At 40.7% G+C, this 17,701-nt stretch overlaps 1 protein-coding gene across 3 annotated transcripts in view; it reads right to left on the bottom strand.

Annotated features, from left to right (window-relative positions):
* The window catches only part of CEMIP2 (cell migration inducing hyaluronidase 2), an 87,414-nt gene that overhangs the window by 35,685 nt on the left and 34,028 nt on the right, over nucleotides 1-17,701 (bottom strand). For all 3 annotated transcript variants that reach the window (XM_023243341.2, XM_003995401.6, XM_045042531.1), the window contains exons 6-12: nucleotides 12,399-12,587; nucleotides 10,400-10,569; nucleotides 8,027-8,236; nucleotides 7,512-7,717; nucleotides 7,300-7,369; nucleotides 3,516-3,644; nucleotides 871-959 (exon numbers count right to left, since the gene is read on the bottom strand). In XM_023243341.2, coding sequence (XP_023099109.2) covers nucleotides 871-959; nucleotides 3,516-3,644; nucleotides 7,300-7,369; nucleotides 7,512-7,717; nucleotides 8,027-8,236; nucleotides 10,400-10,569; nucleotides 12,399-12,587 — 1,063 coding nt within the window. The remainder of the gene's footprint in view (nucleotides 1-870; nucleotides 960-3,515; nucleotides 3,645-7,299; nucleotides 7,370-7,511; nucleotides 7,718-8,026; nucleotides 8,237-10,399; nucleotides 10,570-12,398; nucleotides 12,588-17,701) is intronic.

Genomic DNA, 17,701 nt, shown 5'->3' on the forward strand with positions numbered 1-17,701 from the left:
TCAGATTCCGTCTGTCTGTCTGTCTGCCTGTCTCTCTCTCTGCCCCTTCCCCGCTTGCACTCTGTCTCTCTTTCTCAAAAATAAACATTAAATTAAAATAATAATAGTAATAATAATAATAAAGAAACTAAGTTGGTCAATCAACTTGAAGTATAGGAAAAAAACACGTACGCAGTTTCTGCTGAATAGGACTTTAAGTTGCCATCTTTTCCAGAAACTTTTATTTCCGTTGGAGACATGTTATTTATTTTGGCTCTTATAGAGCACATAGAAGAACTCTGTTGAAATGTTCTCCCTATCCCAACCACATTTTGCGGTTACAAAGGGGGGCAACATAGAGCCCAGAGACGATGGGACTCTGAGACTACAAACAACTGAACCAAACTAGCTTGCTCATCAAGTTCAAGACCTTTCTCTGTGAAATACATTTCAATGCAATGTCCCATTTTGACCACTAACAATAAATTCGATAGGCCTTGGTTTTCAGGAATTACACCAAAATGTCTTAGCTTGTTTTTCAATGAATCGTGTTCTATGTTAGGCCAAATGGAGACCCTGTTTTCAACACCTCTCTCTCCTTTTTCTTTCTCTTTCTGAATATCTCTCTAACATCAATTTACAATGGTGAAGAAAGGGGAAAGTATCAACTTCTCTGGCATCTCAATAATATTTTAAAACAAACAAACCAGCCACAGGACCTAGAACAGCAGGGGGAGAAGAAAAAAAACAGTTTCCCCAAAGCCTTCCCACAAGCTTTGAAAACTTGAGTTTAAATGTGTTACTGGAGGACAGAGCACAATGACTTACAACTCAGGAAGTTTTGTTTTGGCAAGATAGGGCCAGAACGTGATGTAAGAGGACGGACTCTACCTTGCGCTGTTATCCAAACAGAGGTATTCTCTTGGGTCTGCCGCACTAGCATTGGTTGTTTTGACACCTTTGTCAATAAATAAGCCAGCCTGGAAAATATAATAAGGGACTGAAGTGAACATGAGTCCTAAGTTATATCGATATACTTCTCATGACTCATGAAAATGACTTGTAGCTTATCACATCCACCAAAGAGAAGGGAGAGGAGCGAAGAGCAAGGCAAAGGTTTTATGAAAACAACTACCTTTCTGGATATTTTTATAATTTTATGTATTCAGTCATTCAACAAATATTTACTTGGTGCCTACCTTGTGGGAGGCACCAAGCGTGATGCATTAACAAGGAAACCATGGTCTTTGGTGTTGTTGGCATATCCAGTAGCAGGAAGACACGCAATTAAAGAAACAATTACCATCCTGTATGATAAGCAGTGATGAAGTGAGTAGATGATGCTTTAGCAGCATGTAAGAAGAGGCACCAAATGAGACCATCCTCAATGATGGGAGACAGAGGATTCAGGGAAGGTCTCCTCAAAGCAGTGACCTCCTAAAGCTGAACGATGAGGGATGGGGAGGACCGAACCACACAAAAGAATGGGTTGGGATGAAGGGTGGCGGGGCATGGGTGGGAAGCAGCTGAAAGACCCAGAGCAAAGTACTCAAGGAAATCGTTGGTACAAAAAGTCTGGAAATGAGGGAGAGCAGGGCACATCTGAGAAAAGACTTAGATGGATGAACAGGAAATGTATGGAGGAGGGGAAAGCAAGGAAGAAGGCTGAAGAGAAACAAATGGCGGACAACATAGAGTCAATGTGCTGGAGTCCATTTAACGAGACTTTTAATAAAGGCAATGTAATTAACCGCACGTTAAGAATGAATGCTCTACCCACAGGATGGATAATGGATCAGAAAGGGAAAGGGGCAAAAAGAGAGATAAGAGATAAGGTAGGACACGACCCTGGTAATCCAGAAGAAAAACAAAGATGACAGAGTCTTGGGCAGTAGTAATGGAGGCAAATGGATACGGCGAGAATTCTTTATGAGGTAGACACTGCTTAGCAATGAACAAAACGTCTAAGGGTGAGGGAGAGGGAGCGATAAAGGTTCCTATCTTTCTGTTTGGGCAATCAGGTGGCCGGTGGTTTCATTCAGTGAGACAGAGATATGGGGATGGGTCTAGGGATACACAAAAGGATTTGAGTTTTGAACACATTTTAGTGATGTGTCCCTGAGACAGCCAAATGTCAGTTGGAAATCAGACATGACTGACCTGTGCCAGATGCAGATTCGGGTGTCATGAGCAACCAAAGCAAAAAGGTCAGTGTTGGTATATTTACAGCTTATCCAAAGATGACAGGTTACTGTCTGAGGACCCCAAGGGTTCTGTTTCCCTTGGCTGTAAAGTATCATTCTGGACAGTCAGTCCCAAATTAAACAATTTAAAACCTAATCATCCGCTCATTATTTAGATATGATATTCTTCTAATCAATAGAATAGATTACTACATGTACTTCTGGTATATGACATTAAAAGTTAATTAGAATAGGATGTTTTTTTATATCACTACCATTAGAAAATTTTGAGGATTTCCACTTTGAAATGGTACTCTCAATAATTACTGGCCTTAATCAACTACTCAGCTTCTGACCAAGGTTTTTTGCTCTCTCAAGTGTTTAAGTGATGCTAAGCTCTTTAAATTATAGCACACTTAGGTCTTTACAGGATCCTCTCAGCATCGTAAATGGGAAGTATTTGTTGAACTTTGACGTGGATCACATCAGGGTAAAGAATCTGGGCACTATATTACATAGTGAAAATACCCAAGTGCCTTGTAAGCACAACATGAGGCAAATACATTTATCACTTGAGGGTGGGAATAAATACTAAATATCATGAAAACCGGTGTTCCTAAATGGCTTTTGCTTTAGTTGATCTGTATCATTTTAAATTGGGCCAAATATCATAAACAGTATTTTACCACATAATTCGTACGAAATGCCCAATAGGACACTCTACCAGCACTGTGAACTGAGAGAAGAAAGGAAGTATGCTTCTTACCCACAGAAGCATATCATCTAATGTGTACATCCCTAATAGGTACTAACGATTGGAAAAAAGGTGAGAGGGAAGGAGGGAGGGAAGGAGTGAAGAGGGGAAGGTAGGAGTGAGGGAAGGGACAAGGACACAGGGATCAAGTCCATCATTGTAATTACTCAGATTGTATGCATATGCATGTGTTGGTATATATGCCTGGGTGTGTATAAATGGGATCCAGTATGTAATCCTGAATGTGTCTGCTTTCCTTTTTAAGAATTTTTCTTTAATGTTTATTTTTGAGTCAGCGAGGGTGAAAGGGGGAGGAACAGAGAGGGAGACAGAGAATCTGAAGCAGGCTCTGCACTGCCAGTGCAAAGCCAGACGTGGGGCTTGAACCCAGCAACCACGAGATCATGACCTGAGCTAAAGTCAGACACTCAACTGACTGAGCCACCCAGGCGCCCCTGTGTCTGCTTTTTTAATCACAAATTACTTTTTGTGATGACAGGTTTTACCTAAAACTGACATTTCTCACTTGTATTTCTCAGCATTCCATCCTTCACCCTGTAAGTCACATGAACTGATTTTGTTAAGGCCTAGGAACCTACCTTGAAACTTGAATGGACCCTGTTGTTATAAAATATACCCAACGGAGTGAGTTCTGGTTTTGCTAAGAGCTGCAATCCACTGGATTCTCCAGTAGGTTCCTTGTGGAATAAATACCATATTCCAGCATCCTGTAATTAAAAGGGTGAGATCATTAAAAGCCTTATTTTATGAAGCCACCCTATGAAATGGCTTCAATAGACTAAGTGCTTCAGAAACAAAAATGGATCTTTTTTAAAAAATTTTCTTAAGTTTATTTATTTATTTTGAGAGTGAGAGAGAAAGAGGCAGCATGAGCAGGGGAAGGCAGAGAGAGAAAGAGAAAGAGAGAGAGAGAGAGAGAGAGAGAGAGAGAGAGAGAGAATCCCAAGTAGGCTCCACACACTGTCAGTGCAGAGCCTGACATGGGGCTCGAACCCACAAAACCATGAGATCATGACCTGAGCCAAAACCAAAAGTTAGACACTTAACTGACTGAGCCACCCAGGCGCCCCAAAAATGAGTCTTTTTAACACTAATTTTTCATTGTCTCAGGCTCAGAATGGACTATAAAAACTTGTGCACTCACCTAGCACTTTCAGAGCCATTATAATCATGTTTTTAAAAAACAAATTTACTTCTGCTTGCAGTGTTCGATAGAAATAACTGGCTGAGGCCAAAACTCATTTTCAAAACATAACTCTCCCATCGTTATCTACTTTAATAAGTTATGCAGAGTTAGAACCAAACAAGGCTGCCTGCCTTCCATGTGACCAGGACAGCACGGCCTTTTAGCAATATGAGGGTTTTTCTGTTTACCTCCAAACCTGATCAATAGATGAGTCATATTCATTAAACAACTATCCGCCAACACGCAGAGCTCACTGACTTCTTTCAAACAACTCCAATGCCCTTCCTGTCCCGAGGCAAATTTTTGCCAAAGAAAAAAAAAACCACCACATGCATGAATCAGGATGCTGTCTCAGTCTGGATCCTCTCTGTTCAATTTCAGTATTCCTGACCTCAACAGGAGCAGCAGAACAGTTTAAACATCTTTGATACTCAAAATGAGCTATAAAAGTCAAAATGAAATGATCTTAATCTCCATGACCATTTTTTTATTTTACATTAAAAAAATTTTTTTAAGATTTATTTTTGAGAGACAGAGAATATGAGCAGGGGAGGGGCAGAGAGAGAGAGGGAGGGAGACACAGAATCTGAAGCCGGCTCCAGGCTCTGAGCTGTCAGCACAGAGCCCAACACGGGGCTCAAACCCCCGAACTGTGAGATCATGACCTGAGCCTAAGTCGGAAGCTTAACTGACTGAGCCACCCAGGTGCTTTTATTTTACATTTTAATTAAAAACCAGCCCAATGCTGAAAACAGCTTCACATAGAAGAACGTGGATTGAATGGGATGTTCCAACGTAAACATACAGTCCCAAAGTATGCTACAGATTCAAATTCGGCAAATATTTGTTGAGAGCCCACTGTGTGCCAGGTGTACAGTAAGACTATTCTCAAAAAATTCAGAGTGTAAGGAGAAAGAGAGAACAAAAATATACATACTAGGTACTACATTACAATTAATTACAAAGCTCTGCAGGAGCACAGAGAGATGCAGTGTGGAAAGCATATACACCTACACACAAAAATGAAGGTAACATTTAACATTTTTCCACCATAGAGGAACTACCCTGAAAAAATGTGTTTGCCACCTCTACTTTTGGGGGCACAGAACAGACCACAGAAGAAGATCTGGAGGCTCTATACCATGGCCTTAAAAGCGGAGGGTAGAAGCGAACCCTCCCAGGATGCAACGGGAGTCTGGGGAAGGGGCAACATGGGGGGTAGCTGCTGTTTCCTGTTAAACACTGTGGTGTCAAAACAGGTAAAGGGAGTTCTGTAAAAAGGCAGTGGAAACATACAAGAAGGAAGAGTTTGATTTACTTTGGGAGGAAAACCCTTGCCAAAACATGAGCTTCGCCGGGACAGTTTTTCTAGAAAGAAAAGAAAGAACTCACAGAACGAAAAGGAAGAAGAACGAACACGGGGTGGAAAACAAGAGACCCGCTTCTTCGTTTCTCACATGAGCCCCAGGAAGGGCTTCTGGCAGCCTCACCCTACGTTTTTTCATCAACTATTTGCAACTTGTTTTCATCTTCACTGTTCACTTGAAACGCACCACAGGTCAGAAGATGATCCCGGGTTGAGGCTGCATATCAAACTCGCATCTTTACCCCTAGAACTCCCCCTTCTAATTAGGAACTCTCAACACAAACCCTGATAGATTGCTCAACAAACACCGGATGAAAAATGAATGAATGAATGAAACCTGAAACGATTAAATGCCCAGGTCTCTACCCTGTCAAGTAAGAATTTTACATTTTATGTTTTTAAGGAAAATCGCAGAGGTCAATTCCACCATCACCCAGAGACGCCCGTGTTTTAGTTATCGGGAAGAAATACTTCCTTCAGCTTATCTTTCACTTGGTCCTGGGAAACAATGCTAGGTACGTCTTTACATTTAATTATTTAATTTTAATAGTCACGATATATAAATATGAATATTTAGGTGTTGGTGTAAAGCTCCTATTTCTCTACTGTGGTTTTCAGCACAGCTATAATCATGATAGTATAATGTCTTCAGGATTCACTTTTATATTATAAGCTAACAGTTTTAAATCACACTCAATTATGAATGTAAATTTCTCTAGCTTTCTTCAGGAATTATTTCTGCCATCCAAAAATAGTTCACTTATTGTCTTGAGTTATACTCGTGTGTGTGCGTGTCTCTGAAATAATTCAAGGCACATAGTAATATAAAGTACAGGGTTGGGTTGACCTGCTTTGCCAGGGGGATAAAACCCCTAAGTGTGGATGATCCCTGCATTTAACAAAAAGACGTAACCTTTGACCAGAATGACCGCTGTCATAATGTTCTACAGAATAATCCATTCCTATAAAGAAAACCTAAGGCTTTCTTTGTTCATCAGAATTAAAAACTGAAATGATCAGGGGCGCCTGGGTGGCGCAGTCAGTTGAGCTTCTCACTTCATCTGATCTCACCATTCGTGAGTTTGAGCCTCACATCGGGCTCTGTGCTGACAGCTCAGAGCCTGGATCCTGCTTTCGGATTCTGGGTCACCCTCTCTCTCTGCCCCCCCCCACTGGTACTCTGTGTGACTCTCTCTCAATAATAAATAAACATTAAAAAAAAAACTGAAACGATCAGTTTCGGACACACATGACTTAAATAGAAGTCAGAAAGATTGCAAATTATACACTAAAAATACACTCTGAAGGTACAATAAACCCACATATCAGCCCACCTTTTTCTTCCATTTGGCATCTGTCTTACCACACTCATAAATACTAACTGGCATGAATGATTTGGAAGAAACAGAAGAACCATCAACTGTATCCTCCTTTCTTTTTTTTTTTTAATTTTTTTTTTCAACGTTTATTTATTTTTTGGGACAGAGAGAGACAGAGCATGAACGGGGGAGGGGCAGAGAGAGAGGGAGACACAGAATCGGAAACAGGCTCCAGGCTCTGAGCCATCAGCCCAGAGCCTGACGCGGGGCTCGAACTCCCGGACCGCGAGATCGTGACCTGGCTCAAGTCGGACGCTTAACCGACTGCGCCACCCAGGCGCCCCTGTATCCTCCTTTCAACAAAACAGGCAGTAGCCGAAAACAAAGCCATGCTTGAGTTAGACAGTCACACGTTACATTACATCCATATAATATCCAAAATACTTATAAACATGAATACAAAACAGCTGAAAGCATCTAATATTACTTACCTGTGAGCCTGCAGCCGCATTACTAATCAGGTTATTGTTGGGATGAGCAATCCAGAAAGTCGAAACAGCCCTGCAAGGCATTTTTTAAAGTGATTTAAACATCAGTCAATGAAAAAATCCTGCCCGCTAAAAATGTCCTCCAAAACATCTTCTCCCCGGAGTCAAAGGCCTTGAGCACCACACATGAGGTTTTCTCTCTGCCAGATACTCACATGCAGTCCGTGGCGGGCACAGGGACATAATTTCCAAACACTTTTTCTCGCATGGCAGTGCACATGGAATTATTCCTATCAGTGGGGAGGAGGGTGCCGGGTTTGGTGAGGAGTCCCAGATTGTGGAACAAAGTATTTCTCTGTTCAATACCATCTTCCAAAAAGAAACAATGACCCAGTGTGTCAAATCCAATTGTGTCTTTTATCTGCAGAAACACAAGCGTATCATGTCACTGGTAACACGAACGACTGTGGTGTTAGTGACGAGGCTATCTATGTAGCATGCTCAGTACAAACGCAGAGACGTTTTAATCTTCATCGGGGGGGCAAAGTCAAGTGTCAGGTTTTATTGATCTCTTAAGAGAATAGAGGAAAACACCAGAATTCTCAGTACAAGCAGGAGAGAGTAAGGGATGTGGGACTAGAGCCGACTTCTCTCAAATTGAGAAGTTGGGACAATGAAAGACAGTTGACGCTTCCGACAACATGCATCGACGTGACGAGAGGCTACGTACCAGCAGGCCATTTGTTCCGTGCACAGTGATGCACCTTGAGAAGCTGTGATGAATAGACAAGCCATCCACAAATGTCGCGTGTCTGTACCCTCCCTTATGATCCACGTCCCCACACAGGTGAAAATGAACAGGATACCGCCCCAGATGCTGCTGACCCATGTGTCTCAGCTCCACATAGGACAGATGCACTGAAGTAAAATTTTTCCTTATCTATAAGACAAGATAACTGGAATCACACTGATAGGCTTTGGAATATTTTTTTAAAAAATTGTTTTTTACATTTATTTATCTTTGAGAAACAGACTGAGACAAAGCATGAGCGGGGGAGGGGCAGAGAGAGAAGGAGACACAGAATCCGAAGCAGGCTCCAGGCTCTGAGCAAGCGGTCAGCACAGAGCCTGATGTGGGGCTTGGACCCACAAACTGTGAGATCATGACCTGAGCCAAAGTCGGACACTCAACCGACTGAGCCACCCAGGCGCCCCTAGGCTTTGTAATATTAAGGTAGCAAAAAAAAAAAAAAAAAAAAAAAAATATATATATATATATATATATATATATAGTTCTAATAGAAAATGTCTGAAGGAGAACACATATTAAAACTTTTCTTTGGCAACTTGCTTTCTAGGATCTCCAGTTACTAATTTAGCAAGTGCTGCTGCTTCTTTTTTTGGTTTTGTTTTTTGTTTGTTTGTTTGTTTGTTTTAAGTAATCTCTATACCCAAAGTGGAACTCAAACTCTTGACCCTAAGGATCTAGAGTCACATGCTCTACTGACTAAGCCAGACACAAGTGCCAGCAAATGCTTCTTAACTAAGTGAATACTTTCAAGAGCCATAAAAATGGCCTCTCATAAGAATACAAAGACATGTAACCAGGAAAGCCACAGGAATGATTTGTCTGTATAATATGTATTGATTTCTTCAAATATTTTGGTCATTTCCAGTCTTATCTTGGTCTTTGATTTCTATAAGCTCCACCATAGTTTGATAGTTATTTGTAAATCCTTCTCAAATGTTTTAGTTAGCACATAATATTATTTACTTCAATTCTTTTTAAAACTTTCTCTGGGACCCACAATTTGAGCATAAATTAAAAAAAAAATTTTTAATGTATGTTTATTTTTGAGAGAGAGAGAGAGAGAGAGAGAGAGAGAGAGAGAGCGCGAGCGAGCACAAGCCAGGGAGGGGCAGAGAGGAAGACACAGAATCTGAAGCAGGCTCCAGGTTCCAAGCTGTCAGCACAGAGCCCTACTCGGACTTCGAACTCAGGTCAGATCATGACCTGAGCTCATCCAACTGAGCCACCCAGGCACCCCAGAGCATAAATTTTTAAACACCAGATTTTTAATCATACTGTTAAAAAAAAAGAATAACACTGACCAACATTTCCTAAAACAGTGTGACAGAAATGCTGCTAACAACCATAACCTACTGAGTGTACAAAAGACAGATTTTAAAACACATGTAGCCAAAATGCAGCCCAGAAGGCCTATCAGCTAGTACACAGTGCAATGCTTATCATATAGTGAGTGCTCAATACTTCTATATAAATAAAAATCTACATATAAAAGTATGTGTAGATTACTATTGCTTACCTTTTCATAATATCAAGGTATTTTTTTTAAGTTTATTTATTTAGAGGGAGAGAGAGCATGAGTGGGGGAGGGGGGGAGAGAGAAAGAGAGAGAGAGAGAGAGAGAGAGAGAGAGAGAGAGAGAGAGAGAGAGAATCCCAAGCAGGCTCCATGCTATCATCGTAGACCCAATGTGTGGCTTAAACCCACAAACTGTGGGATTGTGACAAGCTGAAATCAAGAGTTGGATGCTTAACCAACTGAGCCACCCAGACGCCCTCATACATGGAGATTGCATGCATGGATACCAAGACTCTTTGTTTTTTTATCTCTATGTGGTTCTTCTCAGTGTAAACTGATTTAATGCTTCATGGGACAAATTGGTTTACGGCTCCAGGTTCAACTAAATGAAGATATAACTTTCTCTTTCAATTCTGAAAAATCTCCTCACTGTCACTAAATAAAGAAAACACAATTTCTTTTTAATACCCATATAGATCTCATCCCCAAACTTGAAACTTTCGGGGTGCTTGGGTGGGTCAGTTGGTGAAGTGTCTGACTTGGGCTCAGGTCATGATCTCGCGGTTCGTGAATTTAAGCCCCACGTCGGACTCTGCTAACAGCTCGGAGCCTGGAGCTGGCTTCGGATTCTATGTCTCCCCCTCTCTCTGCCCCTCCCCAACTCATGCTCTGTCTCTGTCTTTCTCTCTCTAAAAAAAAAAAAAAAAATTCAAAACTTGGAAGTTTTTTCAAACATGTATTTAGCAACCAAAGAGCTCCTTAAATCTTTTTGCCTACCATGACATGTCCCCCAAAGGTGTCATAATCAAAGAACTGGCACTGGTTTCCAGCGTAGCATGAGTCTTCCATTTCTCCTCGGATCACAACATTCCGGGTGAGAATTCCGACCTCTGCTCTCATGTCTACACCATCAGTGATCTCACCCATGTGCAGGAACTGAGGGGCTTCTGATTGATGTGGACAAGAGACAAAAAATATTAAAAAAAAAAAAAAGAAAACAGGAAACATATCAAAAAGACAGTCCTCTAACCACAGAATATAAGGAAGCAAGGCTTTTAAAGATCCTCAGTGTCAAAACCACACACAGACAAGGAGCTTAATCCTCTCCTGGATGGCACCAATATTCTGGAATCTACCTAAGGATCCACTCCCTCTCTCTTTCTTTCATTCTCTCTGGTTCCTGCCCATATGCTCTAGTTCTAATCCCTTGAGGACACATGAAGAATGAAATGCATGGTGAATCCAGATTAAAAGGAATGGTTTTGTAGATGTTGATAATGGGGTATCAAGTTGTTTTTGCTTTTACTTCAAAGCTAAAGTAACATCCATTTAACCATTAGCAGTGCAAACATTACCAAGATTTTATAACATTTCATAAAATAAAATATCTTATTTTAATATTGATAAGCATTCTTTTTAAATGTCCACCTTTATTGGAAGTCTAGAAACCCTTTAATAATGAGCTTTTCTCTGATGTTTTTATTACGTAAACTCAGGAAGGAAAAATACAAATAAATCAAGCAGTTAAGATCGTGGGAGATTCATTATCATGTAGACTTGTTAACAAGAGTGGGAATTTCCAAACAAAATTAATGCCAGATGGTATCATAGTTTTTTGGGTTTTGTTTTCCGCTTATGCTCTATAGTGTCAAGAAGGAAAAGTACAACACTGAGTGAAGCAGAGACCAAGTCCCAAGTGAGCCAATCATCCTATTTTTTTTTTAAAGCAAACCACAAAGCTCTAAATTACCCATGAGTGTGTGCCTATTAAATAGGTACTGTAAGCTCTCTTGTTTTATATCATAATTGTATATAATCTTGAGTACAGAAGGAAAATGATGTAAATAAGTGAAATGAATAATAAATTCCATAATTAAGGAAACACACGAACAAGCTTTGCCTATTACCTGCCTCAGGATAAGTGGCTGGTAAATGTCAGCCCTTCTTCCTAAATATGGCTTACAATACGGATCTCACTGCATATTCCTTTCATTCAAAAAACATTAGTCAAGACTGTGATTTAAAAAATGTATTGTACGAAAATACTTTTTTGGTTCTATTTTAAGTATTAGTGAAATGTTTTTGTTTTTGTTTTGCCAAGAAAGTAGGCACTCAAAAATCATGAGATTTTTTAAAAATTTTCTTTTAATGTTTATTTTAGAGAGAGACAGAACACAAGCAGGGGAGGGGCAAAGAGAGAGGGAGATAACAGAATGTGAAGCAGGCTCCAGGCTCTGAGCTGTCAGCACAGAGCCCGAAGTGGGGCTCCAACCCACAAACTGTGAGATCATGACCTGAGCCGAAGTCCGAAGTTCAACCAACTGAGCCACTCAGGTGCCCCATGAGATTAGTTTTTTTAATTAAGAAGAGAAAGACTTCTATTTAAATATGAATCGGTTGATAATTGGCATTATTATTATTTGATAGCAGAAAATTAACAAGAAGTTGGATATGATCTTGGAGATAAAAAAAGCAATCCATGTAGTTGCTATATATATATACATATACATATAAATATGTCTATAATTTTTTTTTAACAAAGAAATAGCACAGAACACTAATTTGCCTGCAACACTACTGTTCAATGAGTACTATGCTTTTTATCTAACATCCTCTGGGATCTAGTGTTCAAAGCACCCAGCTGCTAAGATCTTCGATATCAAGATGATGATGGTGATGGTGATAATGCCTTGGGATGGGAGTGGTGGAAGGGGATCCAGGAATGCAAAGCCAAGAGAAGAGCGTTTGCCAAGAAGCATTCTAAGCAGTCGGATACCTTTGACTTTGACCTGGAAACGGCTGCACTCTGGACAGGGGAGAAGAGTGAACTCCTCTGCTTGGTACATAGAATAGTCTGTGCTTGCAACCACAATCTGGTCTCCAGGTTTCCAGCTACTAACATCATCCAGCAGATGAAGCTTCACTCCATCCACAACCTCCACCCGGAAACCTGAAAGAGAAACACCTAAAGGAAAAAGCAAGGAAGAAAATGATACATCATAGGCATTTTTTTCCCCTAAAATCAATTTTCTCGCTGATTCACATCAAAAGTTAAGACAGACACAAGTCAGTATGATTTCACCAGTGCTAACCATGTGCCAGTCATTCCGCAGATACTACTAATAAAAAGATGAACATGTACATCCCTGACTCCCAGGGTAGAGAGCCCCAGCACCCCGAACCATGATGAGACAGAAAATGTCACGCTTCGGTACCATTTCTTTTATAATTTTGAAGAAGCCTCTCGATCCCCAGATCTTTTGCTATACTTCAACTCAGTGCTAAAACTGGGGTGCTTGGGTGGCTCAGTTGCTTAAGCGCCCAACTCTTGGTTTCAGCTCAGATCATGATCTCGCAGTTCACGAGTTCAAGCCCAGCGTCAGGCTTTGTGCTGACAGCTCAGAGCCTGGAGCCTGCTTCGGATTCAGTGTCTCCCTCTCTCTCTGCTCCTCTCCTGCTCACACACTCTCTCTCTCTCTCTCTCTCTCTCTCCCAAAAAATAAACATTAAAAAAAAAGAGTAAAAGCTTGCCTCTGGCAATCTCTCTTTTCTGTGCCTTTGCTCAAGCTTCATTCTTCAGTTACAGCATCCTTCCACTCTTAATTCACCAACCAAGATACTATCCATCTTACAAAAGTCATGCAAATCTTTTTCTTTTTTTTTTCTTTAAGTTTATTTAAGTAACCTCCACCCAACGTGGGGCTCGAACTCACAACCCCAAGATCAAGAGCCACAAGCTCAACCGACTGAGCCAGTCAGGTGCCCCGAGATCAGACTAATCTTTATAGACTTCCCAAACATCCTTGCTGGAAGCAACCTCTTTCTCCAGTATCCTTATTCTAGTGTTCCCTCTGGTGTTATCCATACCTTTCCAATGGAAGAATAGCTCCCTTCTTTGGAAGGTACATCTGTGAAGGCAGCAGAGTCCGTCCACCTGTGTATTCACTCCTCTTGCAAACTCAAAGATTTTTGCTGAAGGGATGAACATTCCCACTATGACCTGCAATGTCCCCCAGAGGTCACATGATAGATCCCCTGTCCAACTTGGCTCCTTCCCTGTGACTATATCAACTATGCAGTCTACACAACCCAGGGACTATAATCACTGATCTCTCCTCATACCTCCTTTTAAAACTCAAAGTTGATTCCCAATTAGGCAGACAAAACCTGAAAAGTTGATCCAACATCTTAACTTGTTCTTTTACAGGCAACCAAGTGTAGAAGCATTTCCTGGCTCTAAAGCATCTGTGATAAAATCTGCCATAAACCAAAGGTCGATTTAATGCAAATGTATACACACTAGATGCAAGCCACTTCATGGGACTGGTGGAGAAGGAAAAACAGCGCATCACAAAGGTATCTGTGCACTCGTATCTGTACTCCACAACCATCCTTCCAGTTAACCACAACACTATTCGGGGGCTACTTTAAGATACTGACACCATGGGTCAATGACAGGAGTGAAGAAACACATTTATTTACTCAAGTTAGAGGAATCAAAAAGAGGGACATTCGGGCAGGGCACAAGGAATACTACAGACATCCTTACAATCTGGAGCCAGCTCTCCTGATACAACCTGGCCGTAACAAGTCTTAGATTCTGTTCCTTGAGATGCCAACATACCATGCATTTGTTTTTGCAAAGTACCAAAAGAAAAGTACCTTAAAAAATGTAAAGTAGCTTTCTTTTTTATATGTTTTTTGCATCCAGATACTAAAACCTACAAAGTAATTTGGTCTAAATAAAAATAGTAATAATGATAATAATAATAATAGTAATAACAACAGCCGATAGTCGCTGGGACTTCACTCGCATAATAAATAACCTTTTATTGGGGCGCCTGGGTGGCTCAGTTGGTTAAGCATCTGACTTTAGCTTGGGTCAAGATCTCGTGGTCTGTGAGTTCGAGCCCTGGATCATGCTCTGTGCTGACAGCTCAGAGCCTGGAGCCTGCTTAGGATTCTGTGTCTCCTTCTCTCTGTCCCTCCCCCATCACACTGTTTCTCTCTCTCAAAAATAAATAAACATTTAAAAAATTATTAAAAAAAAAACCTTTCATCAAAACAACTTTGAGAGGGGTAGCTGGCTGGCTCAGTCAATACAGCATGCAACTCCTGATCAGAGTCATGAGTTCAAGCCCCACATTGGGCATAGAGCCTACTTGAAAAAAATCAAAAATAAAAATAAACAACTTTGAGAGGCAGAAACCATTTTGTGTACTAAAGATGAAGAAATCTGAAAGAAGTCAGGGAGTCTGGAGAATAGCTAAAAAAATGGCACAGCCCACAAATGAATGCTCATTTAACTCCAGAGCCCAGTTTCCTAACTTCTTGATTATTCTGCCTTTCCAAGAATCCCAACAGGCAGGGTAAACACAAAGACAATCAAGAAGCTCAACAACAATGATTATCACTGACCAAATTTTCAGATTTTACCCCCAAAAATTTATCTAAAAAACAACTAAGAAACATTAATTTTTTTCACACAAAATTTTAAAAAATGCTTTCTAAAAAAGAGGACTGTTAGACAAATCCGTTTCAACTTAGAAGATCATTAGAATTTGTTTTTAGGGGTGGCCTGGGTGGCTCAGTCGGTTAGGCGGCCGACTTCGGCTCAGGTCATGATCTCGCGGTCCGTGGGTTCGAGCCCCACGTCAGGCTCTGTGCTGACAGCTCGGAGCCTGGAGCCTGTTTCAGATTCTGTGTCTCCCTCTCTCTGACCCTCCCCCGTTCATGCTCTGTCTCTCTCTGTCTCAAAAATAAATAAACGTTAAAAAAAATAATAATAAAGAAGAGTTAAGACCTATTCTTAAAAAAAAAAAAAAAAAGAATTTGTTTTTAAAGAAAAAAGTCAGAAAGTTAGATGGGAAAGATCTGCATTATTCAATAATTTCTCACTTTTTCCTAGCTTTAGATGAAAATCCTGCCTAAGATTTCCTCCCATTAACACGAGTGAATTGGAAATAAGGGAGGAAATATGCTCATCCTTCTTGCTTCCTGGAGAGAATTTCCACCTCTTCCAGAAAGTAAGAGTCATTGCAAACACGGGCCTCAATATCCTACGATAGCTAGAATGTACCCTCTTCCAGAAATGAGTAGTCACTGAGAATGTGGAAACGAAAACAAAATTTTCCACAGAGGAAATGTTGACTCGAGGTTTGTCAGTAATTATCCTCTGCATGAACTCTCACTGGAAGCGTTTCCACTAAACCCTTCATGCAGGTTCAAATTCTTGCTAAGAAATGTTTCTCATCCACCTATGCTTTTTGCCGGAGGCAACCATGATGGGGTAGAAAGCAGTAGTCTTGGGCACCTGGGTGGCTCAGTCGGTTAAGCGTCTGACTCTTGGTTTGAGCTCAGGTCATGATCTCATGGTTTGTGGAATCAAGCCCCACATCAGGCTCCATGCTGACAGTGGGGAGCCTGCTTGGGACCCCTCTCTCCCTCTCTCTGCCCCTCCCCGCTCTCTCTCTCTCTGTCTTGAAATAAATAAATAAGCTTAAAAAAGAAAAAGAAAAAAGGAAAAGAAAAAAGAAAAAGAAAAAGAAAAAAAAAAAGCAAGCAAGCAAGCAGTAGTCTTGGAGGCAGAAAGCGGAGGCTCGATTCTTGCATCATCATCCATAACAGCTACCATTTCCTCACCCCAGGCCCGGAAGGCCGCTTAGAAGCAACATGTCAAAGTCTCTGTTACATACCAGGAACTCTATTTACCTGTTTATTTTAGAGCAAAAGCTTTCTCCCTTTAATTACAAAGATACAAGACACATGGTTATAACCCAAGTCATGTATGGATCACTGTTAAAAGAGCTAACACCGTATGCTAACTATGCACGCTGTGTGAAGAACTTCACATCTTTCACATCTGATATTCACAGCGGCCCTATGTGGTCGTTTTTCTTATTATCCCCACTTTTGAGATGAGGAAACCGAAGATTAGGAAGTTAAAGTCACACAGTAAGGAAAAGAGCTGGATGATGAACCCAGGCATTCTGTCTGCAGAAATCCATCTAAGTAAACATTTTGCTACATTGCTGCTCGAAACAGAGGTGTGAGCACTAAAATAAACCTTTATGGGTAATAATGCACTTCTGAATTACTCATGTCATGTTAATTTCGGCATACTATTTGGTTGGAAAAGAAAGGCGGAGGGCAAGTACAAGAGGCTGCCAATCCATACTGGGCACCAAAAAATCTGGCAGCAACATAGGTAAGTAAACACCCTTTTTTTTTTAATGTTTACTTTTGAGGGACAGATGGGGCGGGGGAGGGGGGGAGACCCTGAATCTGAAGCAGGCTCCAGGCTCTGAGCTGTCAGCACAGAGTCGGACACAGGGCTCGAACTCGCAAACCAGGAGATCATGACCTGAGCCAAAGTCAAACACTCAACTGACTGAGCCACCCAAGAGCCCCAGTAAACAAACACCCTTAAAGAAACAAGTCAGGAGTACACAAAACACCCAGTGCTAGGCATTATTTAACAAATTATACTTCTTCTAAGGTGGATTCAAATAGAAATCACGTTAAAGAAAATGTAAAGACTTAAGATAATTGAATAAAATGTTATTTAAAGAGAGGGAAACAGGTTGAAACAAAATGAACACTAGAGAAGAAAATATATACAAGATAAAAATTACTAGATTATGTGCACAAAAATAATCATCTCTGAATGACAGGATTAAAGCTTAATTTTTACTTTGTACTTTTCTGATCTGTTTGTAAGACATACGTATTAGTTGGATCATCAAGGAATAACTGCTCAGAAAACGGGAGGTTTGTTTGTATAGCCTGTGTCTAAAAGTAATATTTGCTGACATGTCTACATGAAGAGAAGATCCAAAGTACAAAATCATGTTCACTGTCACAGAGCACAACCAAAGGCAGCTCACCCTGTCACATTTAGATTGGTCCAACTGGTACCAAATCCAGGAGACAAATCCATTTCTTTTTGTTTGTTTGTTTTTAATGTTTACTTATTTATTTATTTTGAAAGAGAGAGAGAGAGAGAGAGAGAGGTAGGGAGAGGCAGAGAGCGATGAAGAGAGAGAATCCCAAGCAGGCTCTGCACTGTCAGTGCAGAGC

Source organism: Felis catus, chromosome D4 (assembly GCF_018350175.1).
Source record: "Felis catus isolate Fca126 chromosome D4, F.catus_Fca126_mat1.0, whole genome shotgun sequence".
NCBI lineage: Eukaryota > Metazoa > Chordata > Mammalia > Carnivora > Felidae > Felis > Felis catus.